This window comes from Zerene cesonia, chromosome 8 (assembly GCF_012273895.1).
Source record: "Zerene cesonia ecotype Mississippi chromosome 8, Zerene_cesonia_1.1, whole genome shotgun sequence".
NCBI classification, from domain to species: domain Eukaryota; kingdom Metazoa; phylum Arthropoda; class Insecta; order Lepidoptera; family Pieridae; genus Zerene; species Zerene cesonia.
In genome coordinates this window covers 2,047,787-2,073,391 of record NC_052109.1, presented here as the reverse complement: position 1 = coordinate 2,073,391, position 25,605 = coordinate 2,047,787, and the positions used below count along the sequence as shown (strand labels likewise).

At 33.4% G+C, this 25,605-nt stretch overlaps 1 protein-coding gene across 3 annotated transcripts; it reads right to left on the bottom strand.

Moving 5' to 3' along the window:
• Positions 1-2,889: 2,889 nt before the first annotated feature.
• Positions 2,890-25,605, bottom strand: LOC119828621 (spastin). 3 transcript variants are annotated; one of them, XM_038350841.1, is made up of 11 exons: positions 25,007-25,605; positions 24,602-24,772; positions 24,241-24,405; positions 8,545-8,735; positions 7,630-7,833; positions 7,160-7,274; positions 6,653-6,795; positions 4,845-5,035; positions 4,249-4,448; positions 3,384-3,568; positions 2,890-2,953 (listed from the first exon to the last, which is right to left on the bottom strand). In XM_038350841.1, the coding sequence occupies exons 1-10, from the start codon at positions 25,467-25,469 to the stop codon at positions 3,405-3,407; spliced, it is 2,007 nt and encodes a 668-aa protein (XP_038206769.1). In that variant the 5' UTR covers positions 25,470-25,605; the 3' UTR covers positions 2,890-2,953; positions 3,384-3,404. The 3 variants fall into 3 exon arrangements, with proteins under 3 accessions (XP_038206769.1, XP_038206770.1, XP_038206771.1); XM_038350842.1 differs by having other exon boundaries at positions 7,630-7,821; XM_038350843.1 differs by lacking the exon at positions 24,241-24,405.

Below are 25,605 nucleotides of genomic sequence, written 5' to 3'. Positions count from 1 at the left end.
AACCGAACGATATCAAAACAATTAAAGTATCATATGATTACAATTCGCCATTAAAATGCGTAATACAGCATACATGAAGTACGAGTAATTCAATTAGAAAACTTGTTAAGGAGTGTCATTTTAATTAGTACAAAAGTTAAGATAAAAGAGTTTGACAATAATTAATTAAAATTTAGTATAATCATTAGTGTCACCAATTCCCACATTTTTTCGTTATACAATGTTGCTACACAATTTACCTACGCGTATTTATTTTATCTACAATTACAAAAATAACTAACTACTAGAACTGGACTAAACCTACCGTTGTTTATGAATTCAGTTCATATTGATACATTTTAGTTCATTTGGCTTAAATATTGGCTAAAGATAAAATGATATTGATTATTATAAACACTAACTAGGCAATTACAATATAGAACGCAAGATCGTTAGTTCAATGGAATTTAATAAAAAGTATGGTCTTCTCTAGAAGCAGTCGTAAAGTCGCAACGATTCCTATAATATTCTGTCTGAATATGAATAGAAAGTAATTAATAATGTTATATAAATATAAGAGATACACTAAAGTGCCATTCAACCATTGTGCTTCACTTGCATCAACTAAACTGAGCATAAAACGGCTAAATTCTCAAAAGTACAACGGATGTAGTAAAGCCCTGCCGTCGACATACCATGCAAATGCTACCGAATATGATTTGTAGTTTATTATTTCCAACTATTAAAATACAATAAGTTTGTACGCACACGGTTATACGTATACAAATAAATGAACGCACGCATAAACAAAAACGTGTACGTTAGTGCGTGTGATATGCATGCGTCTGGTACGCACGAATGCGTTGCAATTTTTCACTCACACGCCTATCAGTCCATATATATTGAACATATACACAGTGCATTTACAACATGTGTGCGTGCAACTTAAATCAATAGGATAGTAGAAACAGCAACTTCTATGCAATGATACGTTGTTGATAACTAATATTTACGAAGATTTTTTTTGCCTCTTTTACGATATAACGTTTGAGAATTTGGGAAGAATGGAAAGCTAAGGATACGATCGCTAATTTGCAAACGCCTTATTAAATACAACGATACTCTAAGACAAATTTTATAACAAATTATGAAAATATATTTCTCCACTATATTGTTTTAACGTTTCTGGCTATTGGAAGTAAACTACCCGTTTTCAATGTCTTTTATTCATAAGAAATGCAGCATCGTATTTTGTATGACAACACTAACACACATTAAGTTTAAATAATTTCTAAAATTATCGATTATGTTTGCGAGATTGAACGTCTGAGCAAATTAACTTGAAGTTTTCGGAGATACGTCATGACCGACATTTTATTATATGTAGTAAATTATAAATACCTAAAATATAATTAAATCGTAACAAACGTAATCATATTTTTTTATAATTCATGAATTAATTAAAAACGTTAATTTCAAAAATATACATCAAACAATAGAACGATTATAAAGTAATAAATACAAATATTAATCAACACAATTATAATATTAACAAAATTTATTTAATTAATTCGAATACTAAATTTATAATATTAAACATCTAAAGAACCTACATACGTATAAATAAATATAATTTGAATTTTACTGTGACAAATAATAATTATTGAAACATCCGACTTTTTAAATTTTCTGAATATTAAAAATGATATATATTATGTATAATTCATAAATAAAATGATACACTCAATAACAATATGTAAGTGTATATACATACACATTACAAATCGAGTAAATCAAATATTTTTAAACGAATTATATGATAATCATTAAATTTAGAAATGCATACATTCAATATTAAATCGCAAGTAATACGATGTTTTTTATTAAATTATTTAAGAAGAAAATAAATATTTTTTGGAAAAATATTTTATGTGCAAATGAAATAAGGGAAAACACTGTCATCCACATAAACCTTCCTACTGATGGTATGAAAGAATATATTTGGGTTTATCTTTTTATTTGCTTCTAATATTCGTTCACAAATTCATTCTTTATAAACGAAACGTTGTGCGTAATTTAACAAAGAGGCGAATAAAACCATAACTTCTTTGTTAATAGCGTATTGTACAATAAATTACACACAGAACAAAACATGCTATTTCGTTCTCTTACTTTAAATTATTAAATGAATTACACTTAAATATTGATACTATGTAGTTACTGTTATTCCTAGCATTATCACAATTCAATCCAAATAGTGAACGTGTCACATTTTTTATTGTATTTCATAAACATATTTTTTGTACTGTGTAGAAGTTGGAAAAGCAAGTTTCAGTTTCAAAATAATAGAAGCGAGTAGAAAAGTTGTTTTAAATAAATAATATATTGAATAAATATAGTGATTAAATTTAAAATACTAAAATAACGTAATATCCGAGCGAGCCAAAAGGATGGAAGCGGCAACAGTTTATTGTAACAGAACATCATTCTTCAACAATATCCCTTTGACTGGACGGGAACACAATGCAACCCGACTGAATAGAATAGTAGTGACAAATGCAAGCGTTCTCATTACATCTACAACATCGAAAGCGACCTTTTCATTCAGCCGAGTTACATTATTATAAAATTATTGGACATGCCTCTATTCTAATATTCTCTACGTGGAGTGAGTATGGCCTTACTACCGGCTGAATACTGTTAACTACATACCTGAGCGCTTGACTAGACGAGTTCGAAATACTTTAAAATTACCAACAAAACGGTAAAATAATATTACATAAAATAAAATTAATTTGTCAAACAAACATTGTATTAATTGGAATCATGGGGGATGTATAAAATTTGAGCGACAACTTCGAATATCGATAATAATATAATAATAACTTATAATACAAATTCAATCAATCCTTTTTTGCGTCCTCTCTGATGCCCATTCGTAAAATAGACTCACCTTCCTTGTTAAATTTAGTACCTGTGCAGGAAACCAGAATATTTAATTAATCCCATAAATAAGTAAGAATTGTATTAATTTAAGTAATTACTTTTGTTATGATTATCAAAGTCTAAATTTGACTACATCAGGAATACATGAAATAAAACCAATCTACAAGAAAGCGGTCTTTACATTTAATTTATAAATTATTTTTATTATGTTACGGAGAAAGAAAACAAAGTAGTTCTTATACCTAATATATTCTATTCGTCTAATTTATAATTAAAAAAAAGTTTGTAAATGGATGGTTATAGTTTGTTTCTTCTTCACATATAAACAGTTGAAAGGATTTTTTATGAAATTGTGCAAACAGTACAGTATAGTTAATTTGGTGGCCTTATCACTTAATAGTGATCTCTACCTATATATTTGCGCCTAGTATAATATCTACTAGTACTAGGGCTAGTACCTGTATATGCCCCGAGGTGTCTCAGACGCCGAGCTCGCCGTACTGCACGGACCACTTCTCGTACGCGGCGAGGCTGTGCGGCGACACCGACGGCCGGATGCGCTTCAGCGCGTCTATGAAATCCTGGTACGTGATGCTGCGCACCAGCGATAGATCTAGGCATTTCACTTCCTCCGGATCTAGTTCTGTGAATAAATGATTAAATTTATTTAAAGTACAAGGATTTAAAGTGTACTATATGTTTAACGAGTTCAAGAAAAATAGATATTTGACATCTTTGTATATATGGTTTTGTTAAACGTTGGTATAATTATTACAAAAATGGTGGGATCCTTTGATTGTCAAAAACAAAAAAAGTTACATCATCTGTCTCATTCACAAAAGTACGAAGAATAAGCAGATAATTTCTATTATCCTCTTTTGAACTGAAAAAATTTGCTACTGGTAAGCTTACTCTTTATACTTGACCACGCCCGCAGATAAGAACTAGTGTAAGCCCTATATATTTGCCATTTAATTAATGTGAACACGTCGAATCTGAGAGATTTTATCGTATAAATATTGTATCTGTATAAAATTGCTGAGTAGAAAGTCTGCTTAGGCTACTTTTTATCGCGGTGAAACATTTCCCTTGATATTATTTTGACAACACGTGCGAAGCCGTGCATATTAACAAGCGCACGTATGCACACTATTACATATTATTATAATAACTACATTTAATTAAGATATGAAACTTAAGGTCTAATTGTTGTTTATATTACGTGTTATTGTTGTAAAAGACTGCGTTACTTAAATAAAGAAAATGAAATAATAAATTAATAAATTAAATTATAAGATCGAGTATAAAGTGCACAGTATCCACCTCTGATGGGCCCGAGCGCGGCGTCGCGACAGAGCGCGGTGAGGTCGCTGCCCGAGTAGCCGTCGGTGAGCGCGGCGAGGCGCGCCAGCTCGTCGTCGCTGAGCGCCGCCGCCGCCGCGCCGCGCGCCAGCACGCGCCGCACCAGCGCGCCGCGCGTGCGCGCGTCCGGCAGCGTCACGTACACGCGCTTCGGGAACCGCCTGACACGCGTTTTATTTATCAATCACCGCTGGTGAATTAAACTATACTAGGACGGTTCGAGTGCTTCCAGAGTCGAATCGAATAAATGAATGTTTGAGTTCGGAGTTATGGAAATTTCCATACACAGTACACACATTTTGTGGCAGTTTATTATTATTAAAACCAGCGTTCGTTCCATCAACATTCAAATATACTTCATCTATCATAAAAAATCGACTATTCCACTACAATTCCCAATTGTGTAAGCATTTAGAGAGAAAGAAATTTCCAGAAAGCTCTCTATTTTTCCATAACACGCAGTTACATTCACAGTTCAATCAAAACAATTAGAAAACTTTTAGAATTTTCCGTTACCTAACTAAACAAATTTCTAATTTCTAGCTCTTTCTACTTACCTCAGAGCCGCTTCATCTAGCTCCTGCGGTCTATTGGTAGCTGCCATCACAATGAGACGGTCTGCTCCCGCCGCGGGTAGCCCGTCGAACTCCACCAGGAATTCCGTCTTCAACCGGCGTGACGCTTCATGCTCTCCGGTAGACCGCTCGCACAGCAACGAGTCTACCTCGTCGACGAATATTATTGATGGCTGGATGGAAATTAGGAATGAGAATTATAGTTGAAATATGAGACGTAACAATGTAAGAAATAGGTTGATTGTTTTAAAGTCCCTAAAAAAAAATCACAAACTATATACCTACAAGCTGCACGCCCCGGCTCCGCCCGAATAGTATAAATAACTACGTAATGCAAATTTGATTAAAATTGGTTGAATAGTTTAGGATTCATATATAGTAATACGCAATTTATAAATCTTAAGAGTAATTATAAACACATCAGTCAAACTGATCATTAAAGTATACTGGGACGACACACTCATAATTTAATCATTGTCATAGCATAAGACGCAAAGATTTCACTTAACTTGAGATACGATGTATGTACATATATACAGGGTGTCGCATAATGTATACAGGTACCTCATCTAAAGTAATGGTGGTTCAGAAAATAAACTTTTACTAAACACAAACCCTAACGCCATATGCTGTATTCATTAACATTAACGTAGAAACTATTTTGTAAACAGGATAACCTAGTAGCCATAAGCCAATACATAATTTAATTTCATGACAGTGCGGAAAAAAGTATTTACGTTTGACATTATTCATAATTAAAATTAAGTGTCTTGTGTGAGACAGCGCCTAACAACAGACTATATAATAGGTATGAGTCTAGACAGAAAAGACAAGACGTTACGTACAAACAAATAAAGTCGTTCCGATAATAAATATCTGAATCTGGCAACTATTGACGGACGGATGGGCTCAATTGGATAAACCATCCAATTTGAAAAAACAATTGCTGATAAGCAATCCATATTATGACAAATGTGAAAAGGCAGTAATAGGAAGATGTCTAATGCATACTCGTTAGAAATTTAGAATGCTATGGTCACAAATTGATCGTGGACTTTCGTAAAACATTGTATTTTCAAACACTACATATCGCCTGAATCATTTGTCATCGCATCAAATGGATTGACTCCCACCCACCTTCAAATTCGCTCACACAGAGTGGGAAAAGTAAATCAACGTGTCAAAGAGCAAATTCTGTGTAAACATTACAGCACTAAAGCGACACTCTGTCACTAATGGCTCTTAGTGTTATTTCCGCAGATGAAAATGACAATTCAGTTTGCTATAGACCACAATACATAAAGTGATTATATTGAGTCGCTTTTACAATGAATGTGCTCTGAAGAATTGTTTGGAACAATACACCCCGCAAAGTCATCACCATACCGAACCAAATACCATCCTCACTATCTGGACTGTACACTATCGGTCGACACCACCGCGTTTAGAGCTTCTTTCTGCACTCAACGGACACATGGAACAAATTTCCTAGTGCGGTATATACAAATGGTAACGATCTAGAGACCTTTAAGGATATAGCTATTTCCTACCTAAAACGTCGGAAGTCTCTGGCACTATGGTGGTGGTGCATATGGGCGACACTGATCACTTACCATCAGGTGACGCGTCTATTCCGTAGTCTTTTTCTCATAAAAAAAAACCCGACCCTAAGTTACCTTGGCCATACTCAAAACCTAACCTACAAACCTACAACTATATACGATACAAAGTTGAACACAAGACACAGTGACATAAAATAAAATAGTAAAACTACGGATAGGCCCACTTACCTGTAACTCCCTCGCTACTTGAAAGAGGGCGCGCACCATTTTCTCTCCGTCACCAACGTATTTACTGGTGAGGGTCGCGGCCGACACGGAGAAGAACGTCGCTGAACATTCCGCTGCCACGCACCGCGCTAATAACGTCTTACCTGAAATTATTGATTTTTTTTTCAAATTACTCTCATAAGATGACGCTCTGATTGTCAAAACAATGCGACCAAATGTGCACTACATTTAGTCGCATTGTATAACACTCCAGCATTTTTAAACCTCATGTATCATTCATTAGAACCAATTTTTAAGACCAGTTTACTCCTGAAGATTTCTTCATAAAGACAACATCGATCTTAGCGCTTTAGTTATTTAGGCGGATGATTAACTACAAAAAAGTGGGCTAAAAATACTCAAACTACAACTACAGCTGGTTTTCTACTTTATTGCTTTCTTTATACTTACACTTCCTAGCCAAGTCTACATTCGATATACACAACCTTACAGGAGAAGTATATTTACCATTTCCTGGGGGTCCAAATAACAATAACCCTTTAGCGGGCGATCGTAGTCCAGTAAATAACTCCGGCCTCAAAGATGGTAATACCACCATCTCTTGCAACGCTTGCTTTGCTGCCTGCGACAAAATGAAATATCCCGTAGAAAATCCCTTATCAATTTAATTCCTAAGGTTATTATTTGTAAGATATTACTAACATTCAATCAGCTACAAAAAATATTCCAAAATATATAAATATAATAATAAATAATATATAAATAGTAAAAAAAACACATTTACTTGAATACTTCTAAGATTCATAAACCTTTAATTTTGTCGGTCTCCTTTTGTTAACCACTAAAATAGATGTGAATCTAAGTGAATGATTCTATCGAGATCGAGGTATCTAAATAAATGTCCATTTACTTTTGCTATAAAATCTACGGTAGCATATATCGAAATGACTACATAATTCTACGTAAATTCTACCTACCTCTTGTCCCGAAATATCTTCCCAGTGGACCTTGGGCCCGCCTTCGACGATCTCGTCCAGTATAAGCTGGACCAGCTTGGGGTCCACGCCACGTATGGACAGCGAGGACTGCGGAGTTCTACTTCTGGTGGGCGTGCCCCGTTGCGAGCCGCCGCTCACCGCTCGCCGCACCGGCGACCCATTCACTGGGACCTGATACGCGCTCTGGTTATGAACGCACGGTGCGATATGTTAATGGATGATGATGTTAGTGGGTGAACGGGGAAATTGTTTACTGCTCTTGTTGCTTTTGAATTTAGAACAGTGTTAGAATAGGTGTTTGTTTTATTGTTAAATTTTTTTTTATAGATGATAGATAGACTATGGGACAAGACGATCTTTTGTTCTTGTTGTCTCTGAATTCAATACAGACATGTTAAAATAGGTATTTGTGATATTATGAACTTGTTTTTTTACAAATAGTGCATTATATCGTATATTAGTGAATTGTCTATTATATAGTAACAATTAGGTATATGTCATAAACAGTATATTTAAGAGGTAGGTTTAATTGTGACACTAGGAATGGAATTGTATATATATATATTGACATAGATATAAGTTCAACGAAAAGGAATGGCATTTTTGAATTTATAAGACTGGACCTAGTTGATGAATTACATGAAATGGAATTATGACCAATTATGTTACAAGCCAATTGTTATGCACATTCCTACGTAAAACAATCAAAATACATTAATTTTCAAGAACTAATTTGAAAACTGAAAATTTTTACCGCAACAAAAGTTGAAAATAACATTGATAAACTGCGATAACCATCTGATGTAATAATCCATACGATACTTTTTTATAAATCCTACTATTCTTAATTCTTTCAGAAATGACAAAACGTGTTAATTGTTTATATATACTTACAGACAATTGGCGTTTAACAGCGGGTGGTGTAGATGCTGGCTTAGCTGGATATCGGCTATAACTGCCATTGCTGCTGTTGGGCTGCGAAGACGACCGTCCCATTGAGCGCGGGAGGGTCTGTGACTTCATTAACGGTCCTCCCATACCGCTCTGTGTCCTTCTGCCGGCGGTCGTTAGTTTACGACCGGCCACTAAAATCGTAAACCGAACCTTAGTATAACGGCAATAAAGCGCAAAATGGGATTGAGTAATGTGCGTTAAAAGCATGTTTTAATAAAGTTTCATGATGATACAGCAAGCTATCTATAAACCCAACATCGGTGATTTCAATGAAAAGTGAAATTCATTTGATTTGGGAAAGGAATTCATACTCGAGCACTGCCAAAGTTATATACACTCTAGTGTGTAGTTGTTAGCGTTCATTTTAATGGAATAAATACGGACCTCTGACAGCTCGATGTGTTGCTGTCTGAATACATGACTCCAGCAAGACGATGAGTAACGAGCAAATTAGATAATTTAAAAGCGTTCTGACTATTACGGTGTGCGTATAAAATAACTCTTTGGTTTAAAAAAAAACATGAGAATTGATTACCCATAATCTCAAATAACAAAAATACTAATGTATCACGGGGAGCCCCGTGACCACGCTCGCTGTAAAGTGTTCGAAACGTCGGGTTAATAATATAATGAATAAATCGCGTTTAAAATCCGTTAACATGTTTTTAATTTTTAAATGTATAATACTCACGTAAAATCAAACACATGAAAATACTACTAATGTTTTGTTATTCTACTACCATATATTGGGTTGTCCTAGGTGGTATAAACCAATACCTTCACAATACATAATACGAAGCCCATGGGAGGTGGATGGTGGATACACAATAAACATCATTAGTTATTGAATAATATAAGTATATAGTGATTACATGATTATCAATCTACTTCAACAATCGAAGCTGTTAATGTGCGGTTTGGTTTGGATGACTTCCATTTCTAGCAGCACAATAACATTGGTATAAATACTGAATATCATGGAAACAAATGCAACGCTTGCTCCTTACCACGTACTGATTAATTTTAAGTTAAAAGTGAATTTATTTCCTAGATACAGGGATAAATGTATGCATAACTACACAAAACGAGATTTTCCTTTTAAATTTTCAACACAGATTAGTTATAAACGTTAAGAAAATACATCTGTATGTACGGATAAGTTTCTATTATACCAACTACTATAATGTCTACAATCAACACATACATCATCAAGATATATACAAATGTATTTGTTTATGTTGTCAAAGCTTATAAAAAATTTCAACGTCGCGTAATCTTTTACACTGATTAGTAAAATTATGATACAGATCTATGATTACAAATGTACGATTTATGAAAGCTCTAACCTATACATTTAACAATAATTAGGGGCTATTAAGCCGCACGTTCTGTTATACTGAGCATAAACACGATATTGATGTGGGAAAGCCCTAATTTGTAAAGGGCATCAGTTGCCCACACCAATTTAATATTAAAACAGCTCAAATGAACAAATAAAAGGTATGGATTCAAGTGTGAATCCACATGAACATAAAAAACACAACTTATCCTAAAAGGAATATTTACGGAGATCGGTTTATTTAGGAAGGCCAATAGACACAAGGTATTTTTATACTGCCAATGTAATGACATAGCTCTTATATCGTGTACCGATTAATTCTTATCAAAGATTCGATTTGGTAATGGCACTGTCGTTTTAAATATATTTTCCGTATAATGAACCGAACTTAACAATGATCTAAAAGTGAAAGTTGTACCACTTTAAAACTAGGATATACTTTGACATCTTAAGGACGACTTAATTAATCACTAAACAATAAACTTCTAATATATTTACCCTAGTGACAAATTGATGAGTTTTTAATTACCTACTAGAATCTTAAGCATTTTATTCAAGTACATAAACAACAGAAGGGTTCTTTTATGGCAGAGCAAACAAACGCATGCTCGGAACGCATGCACAAGCGGTTCCCTCCATGTTAAATATTTCCCAGCACCAGGAAATGCTGTAGACTAATTTTTGGCCTTTTTATATATATAACATCATTGAAATGACACAATATTTGACTAGCACAGAAGAATGTACACTTACCACACCACCGTTATACTTTTATTATTTAATTACAGGGGAAACTCTTTGTTGAATTATGACACTACGCTTTGTGCTACCTAATTAATTTCTCTTGTCGATGGATGCGCAAGAATAGGTACTTTTTGTGTGCAAGGTGACTATTTTAATACGGAATGAAGACTGGACAGGTTGTCTACAAAATATCAAGCAATGTGTTTGTAAAACACCTGCAAAGAACATCTTGTTTGCTATATGATGCTAAAATTGCCAATGCCTATTATGGCCAATTGTCTTTTAAATAACAAGGATAATGTTTAGCGATTGAAATTATCTTGACCTTTTCAGCATGAAAGCTGTCATTTACATACATTAAAAATTCGAGAGATACGAAGCATCTGTATGAAGAAAACTTACAAGAAGAAACCCAAAAATATCAGCATCGATCAGAAGTAATATTGTAACTACAGATTTCCTTGTAACTTCAATTATTCTTTGTTGCAAGCTACATAAAAATCAAACCCAATAATATAACACCTACACGACGTAGGTGTCTTTTATCTGCACACAATCGTTCATTACACAAAAACCTGTTTCTTTAGCCGATTACAGAACTGGGGCGTCATTTTGTTGACATACTTATTGCATTTTATCTATTGAAAGACACGATGCAAATGCTGAGACTTTATTGTGTTTGTATTGAAGATAATGGTCCAAAATGTTATAACTAATAATTCCTAATATTTAAATATTGTTAAAGCCCACACTGATCACATTGACGTCTATTGCCAGGATTCAAAAATTTCAACACATATTTATCACATAACGCGAAAGCCAAATTAAAAAAAAAGAAACTTAAACAATAGAAACCTCAATTCTATTGAAATCCTTAACTATTGAATTTGTAAATAAATTATTTAGAATTAAGTATTTAGGAGAATGACTACTACTGATTTCACACAATGTACCTAGATTTTATGGTAAATATATATATTTTATTTTGTTTTTGTTTAAATGCCTTTAAAATGTGCATCAGGCAGTTTATTAGGTTAATTTCCATTAGTCGACAATTATTTTTAACACGTATGCAGTAACTTTAAAGGAACAAAACACTCAGATTTTTATTCCAAAATACTTGAAAACTGCCATTGTATGGAAAAACATACGATAGCGGAAGGATATTCTTTTCAATATGAAGGGACAAAAGAGACCGCTTCAGCCCGCTCTTAAGTACTCCCGACGTGGTGCCTATATAAATAATATACTATATGGAAAATACGTTGATTCATGTAGGTACATGTACAAATAACAATATTTCAAATCACAATAATCTATAGAAACAAACAATTCGAAGATAAAAATAGGATTATGCTAAATTTTTAATACGCAATTTCATGCAAAATTTTGCGTAAAATTAGTTTGCTATCCATAGACATTATTTGAATGCAAATCACGGCCCCAGTCACAGTATCTTTGGAGATAAAGAAAAACAGTATAATTGAAAAACGCATACTTATTATAACCGTAATCAGAACCAGTTTGTGTTTAATACTCTATTTGCAATTGTACGATAAATATAAAACAAAATTGTACACAAGGCATTATAGAACTTCACGTTGATGTTGACAAAGAGGAGAAATATCAAAACGAGGCTTTCATAGCGGCTGCAAGTGTACTCCGCTCCATGAAACGAGGCCGCGGGAACAAATCTCGACGCCGGGCTTATGTTTGAGATGCCTTTTTGTGAAGTTATTGGACGGCTTATGTAACCGTGAAATGAAGCGCTGAACGCTAACTTTTGTATGTTTCTGAATAGTTCGGTGTGAATAAAAATATGTAGTACAAACATTAGATAGTTAATATACTTAATACCACTGATTTGATGTTCAATTATTATTGAATTATGAAGCTTTTTGAAGGCTCTATTAAAATAAATTATCAATAAGGATTGTATTGGAAAATTATTCCATCTTAGACTGTTTATTAATTATTTTGTATTCCTTAATAAACTCTTCAGATAAATTAATGTAAAAGACCAGATATTGTTATTTCATACTTATTAGTTGTTAGGGTAATTTATCGAAGTGGCCACTGTGTACAAAATTGTATCGTAATTTTTACTGCGTTCCTGATTCTAGTGAACAGATTTAAAAAATTATTGTATCGCTAGAAATCCACGTTATCTATCATTGTCATATACTATGCTTAATTCTTTTTTTATCCTGGGTGGAGCCGAGAAAGGCGAAGTTCGCAATTAATTCACACTACGCTTCAATCTCTTAACGTTTTATAGTAAACAGCATAGAATATATATAATATTTATTAAAATAATAATTATCTGAGGTCAAAGTCGCAGACGGTCATAAAATTTACAAACCGAGACGGTTTTTATAGATGGGCACCTTATTCAATAGTATTACATATTTTATGATTACTTTAAGTAATACAAAATAACCTTCATAGACCTCCTTGATATATTTTAAAGTGTATTTAACAACTTTTTTTATCGCATGGGCGTCATAATATGTAAAACGAATAATTATTAAGGACGATAAGGCACATGTTAAGTAGGTATATTTTCCTTTAAGACATAAATAGACAGAAATCCTTCAAGACAAGGAGATTTCAATCACGTTTACTTTAATTATTACAAAGATGACTAAAACAAACGTATGCAGTACACTTAGCAATTGGTGACATTAGAAACAATGTTTTTGTGGAATTTATAAGTAAAACGCTTTGACGATTTACCTACTTCCAAAAAAGAAAAAAGGCATATCACTACCTGATGACACAAATATTAAATTTACTCTGTTAAATGATACATTATTGGGTATGACTATTATTTATAATAGTAGGTCTAAAATAGTAATCATTTTGTAAGATACTAACATTGAATTACTCATTTTATGAGGACATGTATCTTCACGTGAAATTAGAAAGCTGTATTGCGGTAAACAAAATGATTTCATCATTACATCGAGTAATGCTATCATTATAAAAGTCATCAAAGTAAACCAATATCTGCCTACAGAGTAACAACGGTAAACAAAATTGTAATTTGCGTATTACGAAATACGACCAGGTTTGGGTCAAGGTGATAAGACCATATTCGTGTTAATACCAAGAGATTACTTTTGACTTTTAATAAACGCATTAACACAGCTCTTTTAACCATTAATCACCTGCAGTTGGCAACATAAACGTATGTTCGTGAAAAAGTAATTTTTGCCACATTTTTGGGTAAATAGTTCAATGATAGAACTGGGCACTCTCCACTAAATTTTTTCCATAAAGAGGTTATTGATGCAACGATACATTATTCCAGAAATGTTCGCGAAATTGTTCCTGATTTTCGTAAAATGAAAACATTAATAAAATAAAACTTTTATTATTATATTACTAAGTGATAACCCAATAAATATTATTAACTCTCTCACTTTCTTTTTCTCGATATAAATGTTTCGCTTTTGCACAAATAAGAATTTAAAAAATATAGATATATTTAAGACACATGAATACTTCTTGACTTTTACTTTTTACAACTCCTGTCTCATTTTGCTGTCGTCTAATAAATGCAAGCTAGTTGCAATTAAAATATAAAACAAGTCAGGTTCTGACTGAGAAAAAATTTAGAAACGTCGCGTCGCTTGTGTAAAAGTTGAAATGGAAAGAGCAATAAATCTATTCGTGTCTATAAATTATTGTGTTTTGTTTTTATTCTTAAAATGTTATACATAAATACCAAAAGATGATAATTTATCACTATCCGCACCTTAACAATTTTGTATTATTATTGTAATATTTTTATGAAGGATTTTGTTCGTCCTACTAATATTATAACCGGGAAAGTTTGTAAAAATGTGTGGATATTTGGATTTGGAATGCATGTATGGATATTTTCTTCACGCAAAAAGCTCTGTTGGGATCTGTATGAAATTTAATACAGGGATAGATTATTGTCTAGGTTAACACAGACTACGTTTCAGCCGAGTACAACGCGAGTGAAGACGCAACGTACGTTTTATAATTTTACTATGAATTGTAGGTACATCGGTGTAGAGGCGATGGCCTTTATGTTATTCAGTGTGACTTTTCTATTTCCAAAGTTTATTGAACCTGTCCGCTTTGCTGGTGGTATTTTTTTACAAATATAAAATGAAAAAGAATTAAAATAATTAAGTTTGCCCTCAGGTCACTTAGCTTTCAAACTATCAACGATAGAAAGTACAAATCAATCTAGACTAAGTGGGCTTAATTGCCAATACCTAAAAAACTGAAAGTAATATCTTTTAAGTGCCGCAATTTCAGTCATAAAATTGTTATTCAAACAAATATATACATTATAAAATCCTCAACTATTATTTTAAATCAACAAGTATTTAAATGTAATATTTAATTCATACAAATTTCAATCCATTATATTATAGAAAAATATCATAATAAAACAAAGAACTAAAAAACAATCAACATTATCACAGTGAAACAGCACGATACAAACAAAAGAACGCATTTAATTAAAACTTCTGAGTGTCTCGTTTTCATTAAAACGTTATTTAACGTAAACAATGAGATAAAGCTCGACTATCCTAGCTACTTAGCAAATTGCAGACATCTAAGGTCGTCGCACTAGAACAATAGACGAACAACAAATTCGCAAATATATGTAGAAAATATTTTTATTATTCCATTGTATCAATTGAAAGAAAGAAAAAAATTAAGAGTGATTCGAGGGAGTTCAGAGAATTGATTTATTCATCGTTCAACATATTGACAGTTAAAACTTGGAAGAGGCTGAATACCGCCGAAATCGGAGCCATAATAAAAAATATATATACCGTATATTCTTTTGCGTAACGAAAGCTTTTTACATTGGCACGATGTGACCCACTTCTGGTACATTGAAAGTAACAAGGTAGTGAGCTCTCTTTAAAGTGCAAATAGCCTAAATTATTATTTTTTTACTTGTATTTCTATGACTTGAACTTTTAGTCGAGCGAAACTTACAAAGGACGCCTCTAAGAAAGATACAAAGACTAGTTTTTAAAATGCCTTAGTTCGTCCGAGCATATGGCTAACATGTCACGTTAGTTATGTACGATGTTGAATTTTTAGTTTTATAGCACTGTAATGCTTTATAAATATTTCTTTTTTCTGCATGCTTGCATGCATTAAAATTCTCTCATGTTATTCTCATTATATCATTATTTATTTGCATAAGGAGTGTAATATAAATTGTAGCTGTAGTTACTATTACTTTAAAGAAAAAAAAGTACTTTTATATATTTAGTAAAGCTAAAGATTAGACCGAGAGACATGCTTTTATATCTAAAGAACAAAATCCTTTTAAAACGTCACACTCATTCATTGCACTCGTCCTTGATATTCACTGTATCTGGTGTAAAATCGATAAAACTTTATATTTGGCGTTGTCTGGAAGCTGCTGGCCTCAAGCAAGAATAGTTATTCGATCAATTTCATTTGAATTCCGAGTTAGACGTTAATATATTCCACTCCATCAATTCAAGCACATTACGTAACGTTTAGGAAAATTAGAACTTTCATGAAGCTTTCGACGAATTTATCCGAAACTGGTTATATATTTAAAGATGATGAGAGATGTTTCAGTATCTATGCATATAAATTGGCTACAGTCTGTTTCTAATTTGAAAATATCAGTTTTTATTTGCTGGATGTGAAATTTAACAACCTATACATTCAACAACTTCAAATATTTCTCTGATGGAAGATAAGTTAGTTCTCGATATATCTGGTTTGATTTAAAAGGATTTATTTAGCAGATACTTGATGTTAACAACGCTGCACATAAAGTTGACTCTAAAAAGCGGCCGAAAACGCTGAAAATGCCAAAATTAACATGATCTTAAAAATAACTTTCACATGTTCAATGAGACATATTTCATATGAAAAACAATAAAAAATGTCAACTGAGAATTGCAGTTTAACGGCACATTATCAAAAGGTCGGAACCTTTATGTTGCACGATGCAAATGTAGAACATTGTGTGACCGGAGCTTACAATTTACAAACAGAACAACACATTGCATAAGTCAGTGTGATAAAGACATGGCGCTCCAAAACACTAAATGTAATGTACATTTAGCTCTTTGGAACACTTCCTGCTATCCTACTTCCTATCCTTCTATATTCTACTAATATTATAAATGCGAAAGTTTATAAGGATGTGTGTGTGTGTTTGTTACTCTTTCACGTAAAAACTACTGAACCGCTTGCAATGAAATTTGGTACGTAGACAGCTGGACAACTGGAATAACATATAGGCAACTTTTTATCCCGATATTACTACGGGATACGGACTTACTCGGGTGTAACCGCGGGGCGCAGATAGTATTTTACAAATCTGAAAATTCTTTAATACTTTTACAGTGATGAGAATGTGTGTGTTGTTTGATTTGACTTTCATTCACATCGCAAGGGAGCGATATTAAGAATACCCGAAGCTGTGAGAGTAAATAATGATAAATGCAATACTTTTATCTATATTAACCTGTATTGACGGACGGTTTCAAAAAAAAAAACAACCATGAAAAAAGAATCCCGTTTCATCTTAACGGTTTTGAAATTTTAAAAAGGGGTGGAACGTGTTTGCCCTGCGCCTTCGCATGAGCTACGTCAACAGTCTCGAGACTGCTACAATCCATGCACAAAAACACCGTCTCGATCGTATAAAACGAGTTCAGCAACATGAATCTCGATAAACTACGTTTTTTTTTCTAATACCGCGAATTTCGAACAGGGTCTCCGGGTCTCCGAGACCGGCAAGCGTCCCTTGGTCTGGTACATAAGCTAGATGTATGTCGGAGTAACGGTATTTAATGGACTGGTATTCTTTTTATACAGATACTGTGCGCTGTTTACGAGACAGCAGATCGACAACTGAACGTAGGTTTCGAATTGATGCAGGATTTTATATTGTCGTGCACAGTTTTTCACTATGAAAACTTATATCTGCACCTATGTAATAAAGAATTATTAGTGAATCTATAGTTTTACAGAAGGTAATTATATTTTTCAAGTAATCAGTATACGAATGAGAAAAAACACGGTAAATCGTGATCAAGTACCCTGTCCTGACTATAGGCGAACTTAGACACACACGGGCGGAAACAGGCATTGGCTCTATTTTAGACAGCGATATTAAAATTAAAATGCATTTTAATGCCTATTCAAATTTATAATTACTTTTAATTCGCTTACGGAATGACTATTTGTATTTTTTTTTTATCGCCTAGCAGGCAAACGAACAGGCAATAAAAAAAATAAAATCATTGTACACATAGTTAAAGTAACTTCATGTATCTTGTCTATATGTCTTTAGTTATTTATGTTTGTGCGAGTTTGGATAGCGCCAATGTAGCGGATTGCAGATGAATAATATAGAGAATATGTTTAATCTAGATTTGTGGCGATTGAAAACTTCTCTGTTGATTTTACATATGAATAGAAACGTTTTAAACCAATATTATGTTAGCAACTGACGTGTTGTGCCTAATAAACATGTATCGAGATAACATTAGTATACAATTAGAACACAGGATGAAATAGCTTATCACGAAAATCTATATCTATGAATATATCACAAGTTTTTTTATGGTTAATTTTGGTTTAAGTACACTAAATCTCCAAATAAACAATTTTGAATTTTGAATAAACATAGGTATTAAATCAGAAAATGCATCGAAATATAATAAAAATTAAGGTTTTATTTTAATTAATTTCTAAAATCACTCGTTACCGACGCACAGACAGGAATACATAATACCTACCTATACGAATCAGTAATCGAAGGCGAATAGGCGGTTACCAGAAAAAAATATATATATGTATGGCGACTACTAGTTAGTTTTCTTTTTGTTTAATTCCCGAGAGTCTTTGAAACTACGCTTGATTAACTCGACAAACAATTACCTTATTGATTAGTAAATTTTACGGAAATCATGTACCATAATAACATACAGCCAGACTATTCTTTACTACAGTACAAAAATGTTAGAACAATAAATGGAACTTAGAAAGAAATACATTTATTTCATAATAAAACACAATGCCAACAGAGAAAGCCCTTCATTTTAAGGGTCAATTTTTACATGTTAACTTATGCTATTTTTCTATATTTTTGCTCTCTTTTAATAAGCCTAACGGATATCCATCTACACTTATATTAAAAGAGGAAACTTTTGTATTTTGGTATATTTGAAACGATTTCACGTACAAACTGCTGGACCGATTTCAATAGAAAGATGCAACTTCAGTGAGCGACATAGGCTATATGGGCGAAGCCGGGGCAAACAGCTTTTTTTAATTTTTTTTTATGTTCAAGGTAATTGGGCCTCTCTGTATTTCTTAACTAAGTTCTTTACGGGCTCGAAACTCATAATACCAATCCATAAGCAAGGCTATTTAATGTTATGAACCTATTTATTTTAAAGAAAATTAAATTTTATACCGAGAAAAAAAAATATTATCTATGAACTGGCAATTCATCAAATAGTTTTTATGCCAACTTATGTTTACCAGGAAAATTCATAGTCACATATGTTTTTACGATACACTTTTGTAAGTTTGTGGACGGGGATTAAATTCCAAGCCCAGTTGTCTCCGTAGCATGCAGTAAGTGGAACATCGGCATCGTTTTAATTATAAATAAGCATGACATTTCCGCGGCTTTGTCTATTTTTATTCGCATCACGATCAAAACATCACGACTGGATTCTGTATCTATTGTGTTAGCAGTCAATCTTGAAGTATAAATAGATTTATTTTACTGTAAACGTTCTAATTAAAATTTAAATTTATTGCCGCCCACATTTGACCTGCTCTTGACAATTTTTTATAGAGTACCTATATAGTATACCTATAATGCACATAGGCTTCGAATAAAACATCATTATGTTTTATTATGAATATCGCGTATTAGTGAAGTACATAATATACGGAGAAAATAAATGAAATGAAATTGAAAGAATGCTATAAAACTAAAAATTAAATGTTTAAATCTATTTATTTATATTATTGTATTGATGGTTACATTAGGGGTCTGGCTTCGGATAAAAAGTAAAGTCCCGTGTCCCCTAGTGGGGTATGGGGCAGATGATGTACATCTGTTTCACTGATCGATTTTCTTTACGGACAAGTAGGTGATCAGCCTTCTGTGTCCTGCCAGACCGAGACATTTTTTTTTTGTGCGTCCCCACCGGGAATTGAACCCAGGACCCCTCGGTTCTACGCTCACGTGTTAACCACTGTACCAAGGAGGCAGTCAAGGACTTCGGATACTAATATTAAATTTAAATCAAAAGCATGTTATTATAAGCGCAGATTTTAGTTTGATTACATTACTACGTGCAAGCTTCTTACGATTCTTTTTCTTTATTCTTCTACCTTTATCGCTATCCGCTCGCGGCTTCGCATGCGTGGATTGCAGTTACTTAAGTTTTTTTTATATCAAAGTTGGCAATGGAGCTGGTGGGTCGCCTTATGGTAAGCGCTACCACCGCCCATGAAGACATTTGGAGATGTAACGTCGATTGCAGACCTTACGCCTCTACAAATGGATTGCCGACTTCTAATTGGAAAGGGATTAAGAAAAGATTCACGAGAAGTATAAAGGAAAGGACTGGGAAGGGTAAGGAAAAGGAAATGGGCCTCCGACTCCCCTATTCACCGAACGAAACACAGCTCTTTTTAATTATGTCACATTAGACGTTATCTATGTCATTGTGTTATCTATTTGTTCTCTACCGTAGAGTTCATTAGCTAAGATGGAATGTAGTGTTGTAGAGTACAAGTAGAACTTACCTACGTTGGCAATAAGACTCTACATCTAGATAAATATAATATGTTCGCGTTCGAACCTAATGTTCACGGTTATGCACGATGTCGTGCCGATACCATGTACATGTACAAACTATAATTCCGTTTTATTAACGCAAATAGGCTTGTCCTTCTCCAGGACCCATTTATAACTTAATCCATAATTATTCCATAGTTCATCTTAATAATGGCTGTAACAAAAACGCGCATTGATATCAATCCTTTCCTAGTCTAGGTCTACCTTAAAGGTAACCTTTGCTTGAACTGAAAAGCTTCAGAAAACTTAACGAAATTAAATGTTTAATATACAAGCGGCCGGTGCAGACGGTATCATAAAATATTAACTTTATTCTAGTTAGTTCCACGACATTCCTTGCTTCAACACAATTAACAACGTGTGTATAAATTCCTTTAACTCAAAAGCAATTTACATTAAAACTATATCTAAAATGTACGATTCATTAAGTTTGTTGTAGACGTTGGAACGTGTTTATTTCTTAAAATTATGAGATCAGAGGATAGTAACAGTTTTCGAAATGCAATTCTGGCGTCAAGCCATACGAAATTGATACTAGAGTTTCAACTGCGGGAGCGGTGTTACACACAAGTCTGTAAACCCATAAAAATATTGTAGATATTGATTATTTTTATTTGTACACACAATATGGTATCTATAGTACATACAATTAAACTTCATATCAAGAAAAGAATTAATTTATAATAGCAGCAACTCGCCTATAAGAATATCGGTTTAGGTCAATGACATTTTTATTACTGAAAAGCTCGTGATTAAATTCGCCACTACGAAATAACGGAATGAATAATGACGGTTTGAATTAAGTCCTTTCTTATAATTTTCTAGGCTGAATTAATTCGTATAGACTTGGATTTATTATGTTTCTTCTACGTATTAAAAGATTAAAAAATTTAACAAAGATATGTTTTCTACCATAGATAAACAAATATCTATTGTAAACATCCGTTCAGAGCTGTATTGGTCTATTTTCAGAATCATCACTATTGCCATTGGAGAACTATGGTTTTGATCTATTTATAAGACGTTTTCAAGTTTATTAACGTGGGTTACCATAGGTTATGGCTATGAAGAATAATTGCGATAACACATAATGTTTTATAAAAAATAGTTTAAAAAAACAATGGACAATTGGAAATAAATTTAACAAACTACGCACTATTAAAAAGTTTCAATTAATTTCAGAATAATTTACATTGCTATGAAACCTGGTTTATTACGATATCTAATTAAGTCTTACAGGAGTTCAAGGCTAAAGCGTCCCTATACGTACGCGTCTATAATCGATTTTTAAGCTCACGTGATACAAGTGGAGCAAAACAGTGTCAAACAATAACATAAATTTAACAGCAATTAAAGCTAAACCTCTGCAAACACGTATGATTCTCGGTAGTCGTATAAATAGAAATGATGTCCTTTTGAAACCCGTAATTTTCTGATGAGTCAGTCATCTTTACAACTAGAAAAAGGGCATTAAGCGTTCAAGCTATTTCAGGCGGGTTCACGATGTGAGCGTTAAGACAATAGCATTAAGGATACATCCCGTCCCTAATATTATGTATTCCTTTAATCTTGTCAAGTGTTACACGATATGTCCTTACAGCTTTCTTTCATAGAAAGGTGGAAACGTTATACGCGAGGGAGTGCGCCGTAACATGAGCGGTTGTATAATCCGCTGTTGAAATGAGTACTCAATGTAGTTCATATAATTTGCAAATTTCAACTGGACATTTCCTGTGATGGGATTAAGAGATCAGCGAATTGCCGGACAAGCTCCGAATGCAGTCAACGGTAAATCCAGATGACAATCCTACTAATCCTACTAATATTATAAATGCGATAGTTTGTAAGGATGTGTGTGTTTGTTGCTCTTTCACACAAAAACTACAGAACCGATTGCAATGAAATTTGGTACGTAGGTAGCTGGACAACTGGAATAACATAAAGGCAACTTTTTATCCCCATATTCCTACGGGATAAGGACTTACGCGGGTGAAACCGCGGGGCGCAGCTAGTATATTATAATGATGGTATTCAATTTTTTCGAACTTACACGGGAAACGAACACGCGACTTCCCCTACCACTACGCCCATGCACTGACCATTAAACCAATGAGAGGGTTACCCGATGTTCAGTGACCCGAAATAAACGATTGTATAATACAAATAATACTAACGGAAATGTGATGTGTAACGCATCATTACTTGCTATGAAATCCTTTTTTTGAGTCACAATAAATCGTTCGGTTTATCATATGTGGTCCTTTGATTTAGTATCGTGCATTTTGATTTCGCTTGTATACAATAAAGTATGCATTATTTCTAGGGTATTGTTTTGCCTTCTCGCAGGAACAACGAGGAGATATACAATTTATTTTTTTTTTTTGTTTTACAACGACATACGATTACGCATACGATGTAATAAGAAAATTTTGCATCTCGATATTTATGATCGATTTCCCAAAATACAATGAATTTATAATATCATCCAACATGCAGATCAATCTTCAATGCCTATTTTCTTAGTTAGAGACCATACAATTCTAAATTATAATAATGAGTTTACCTCGTAAAATTACGTATAAAGAAATAGTTAATTAATTCGAAAAGCATTAATTTTCACATCACATTAACATTTTCCCTGCAATCAGTACTTACTATCAGTTACGTCACTTTTTCGACAATTAAAAAAAATGTTTAATAAAGAATTATAATTATGATACCTTACAACAACATAAAATTTAACTTTACATTAAAATAAACACGACACGGCACAAATATTACGCAGAGCTGCATGGAGATAAAAATAACAATAGGCTAGTAGCATATCCTCAAATACATGTATGTACATATGTGTACACTATTTTTATATGATACCTTTATCTAGCACGTAAATGCAGTAATGTTGCATAATGATAAATCTTCTATTTGTATGAAATAATGTTTGCTAACCAGCTCACGCCCACGAATTTAACCCGCATCAAAATTCGTTAGATTGTTCATTTTATAAAATGAAAGTGACTCCTAGGTTACTCCCGGTACCATGAGTCACATCTGAAAGACCAGATGAATTGGTACAGCCAGACTATTTGGATTTTAGTGCCCAACATGTCAATTATTATTTTTTTAATTGGTATAAATGTTACTCCATGGAATAAATATATAATTGAAATTAAAGATCTAAATAGAGGAGTAGTGAATGCAGTAAGTGATTTTCTTAGACATAAACCTATAAACTCATACCATATTGTAATTTGAGACTTATATATGTAGATATTAAGATTTATGTATGGATATGATATGTCATATTATTGTTTGTTAGTCACAATTGTAATATTAAACTGTAAATTATGCTTATAACAAGTCTTACAAGCAAATTTTATACTTAATTGTGAATGTTAAATGGCCTAAAAAAAAATTTTTTTCTACTCACTCATACAAAAACAAAACACATGCATAAATCAGGTACATGGTAACACAGAGAAAGTGTCACACAGAAAGCATTAACAAAAGAATTAGTAAGCACAGTGAACCCACATGCAAACATTGCTAAAAACAAAATTCCAATTATATTAACAAAAAAAAAACTCAAGTTGTCAAGTGTTATGTGAATCTATTAGTTTTTCTCATTTTGCAGTAGGTTACGTCAAACGAAGCTAAGCATATTGTGGTTGTCTACCTTCGTTGTGAGGCTTCGTTTGACCACTGTTACTTTCTGTATGCGCTAGCAGTGTTGTCTTGGACTTCTCTAGCCTTCTTGCCTTAAGAGGCGACTCCGTAGGCTTTTTTTCACTTCTCTCAGGCTCACTCTCAACCCCCAGCTTACTGAGGGCGACAAGGTTGGCTACATTGGAACAATTTGTCGGTTAAACCTTCGTAAATTGACTTGATATTGTGGTGTGGGATTGTTTGATCGAGAAAAAAACATAAGAAGCTGTCATGCAATACACAGCCAATTGGTATTGATAAATTACATAAAATTTTGAGCATAAATAAATATAGCTGTGAAGTGAAGTTTTAGATAATATTGGAATGCGTACCAAGGAAATGTAAACGGTCCTTTGCCATGCCGAGATTGGTTTTCATTTTATCGTGCAGCCTTTGTGCTCTTTGCCAGGCATCTCCGCGACCTCCCCAACAGTCCACTGCTATGCCTCGCTCCAATTCGTAAATTCCTTTTTTATATAGTTCTATTGCTAACTCTTTCTGACCTGCATTGATATAAAAATAAAAACATCTTTGAATGTCCCTTTGGACATTTGGAATGTATATTTTTATGATATTCCCTTTTGTTTTGAAAAAGCGTCAAAGTGTCTACAATATCATAATAATATAATCAAATTGTAAAGCTTAAAAATGTTTGTATATTATCTAGATAAATACGAAATACTGAATATGGAAGCACACTAAAAAGAATAATAACAAAGCACATTTAAGATGCTTACCTTCATTCTCCTCATCAATCTTCAAGGCTTTCGATATGTATTCAAAAGCTTTGCGATGATGATGCTTCTGCTTGGCGAGCAAGGGGTCGCCGGGGCCTACGTTGTTTGTGTACGGCATTTCCTCTCCGTGCGCGATTTCTGTCGACACCACACCGTCTTTCACCACCACTTCTAAGTTGCACTCACCACTTTTACGAGGCCTATGAATGAAGCGATGCGATGCCGAATACAAATATTTGAAAATTATAAATAACTGATATAAAATGGATCGCATCAAATTAAAAAGAATAATAATGGGGAAGGAAACCACGTATAGGTTTCTTTTGTGGACAGAAGGTTGCGAATCATTTCGCAACGTTGATCCTTTTGCTACATCTGCATCAGCTTTCTTTGATTTGCGATTCGGAGATCTAGTAGTTTTACGCGGTAAACGACCACCATTGAAATCGTCACCGGAAACCATCAAGAACACTAAAGTTCCAACTGGTTCAATACCAAACAGCCATATAATTCACAATAAAGACACGCACGTTTATTATTCTACTTTAAACCTAAATACAGACAAACATCGCGACGAGTGAGGAGCTATTGACAATCTG

What these genes read in the sequence shown, in the direction of transcription:
- LOC119828621 (XM_038350841.1), bottom strand. Translation starts at nt 25,469, where the DNA reads ATGGTTTCCGGTGACGATTTCAATGGTGGTCGTTTACCGCGTAAAACT. An exon ending in CTGTTAAACGCCAATTGTCT is followed by an intron (nt 7,834 to 8,544) that starts GTAAGTATATAT and finishes GTTCATAACCAG; the next exon opens with AGCGCGTATCAGGTCCCAGT. An exon ending in AAGTAGCGAGGGAGTTACAG is followed by an intron (nt 5,036 to 6,652) that starts GTAAGTGGGCCT and finishes ATTTCCATCCAG; the next exon opens with CCATCAATAATATTCGTCGA.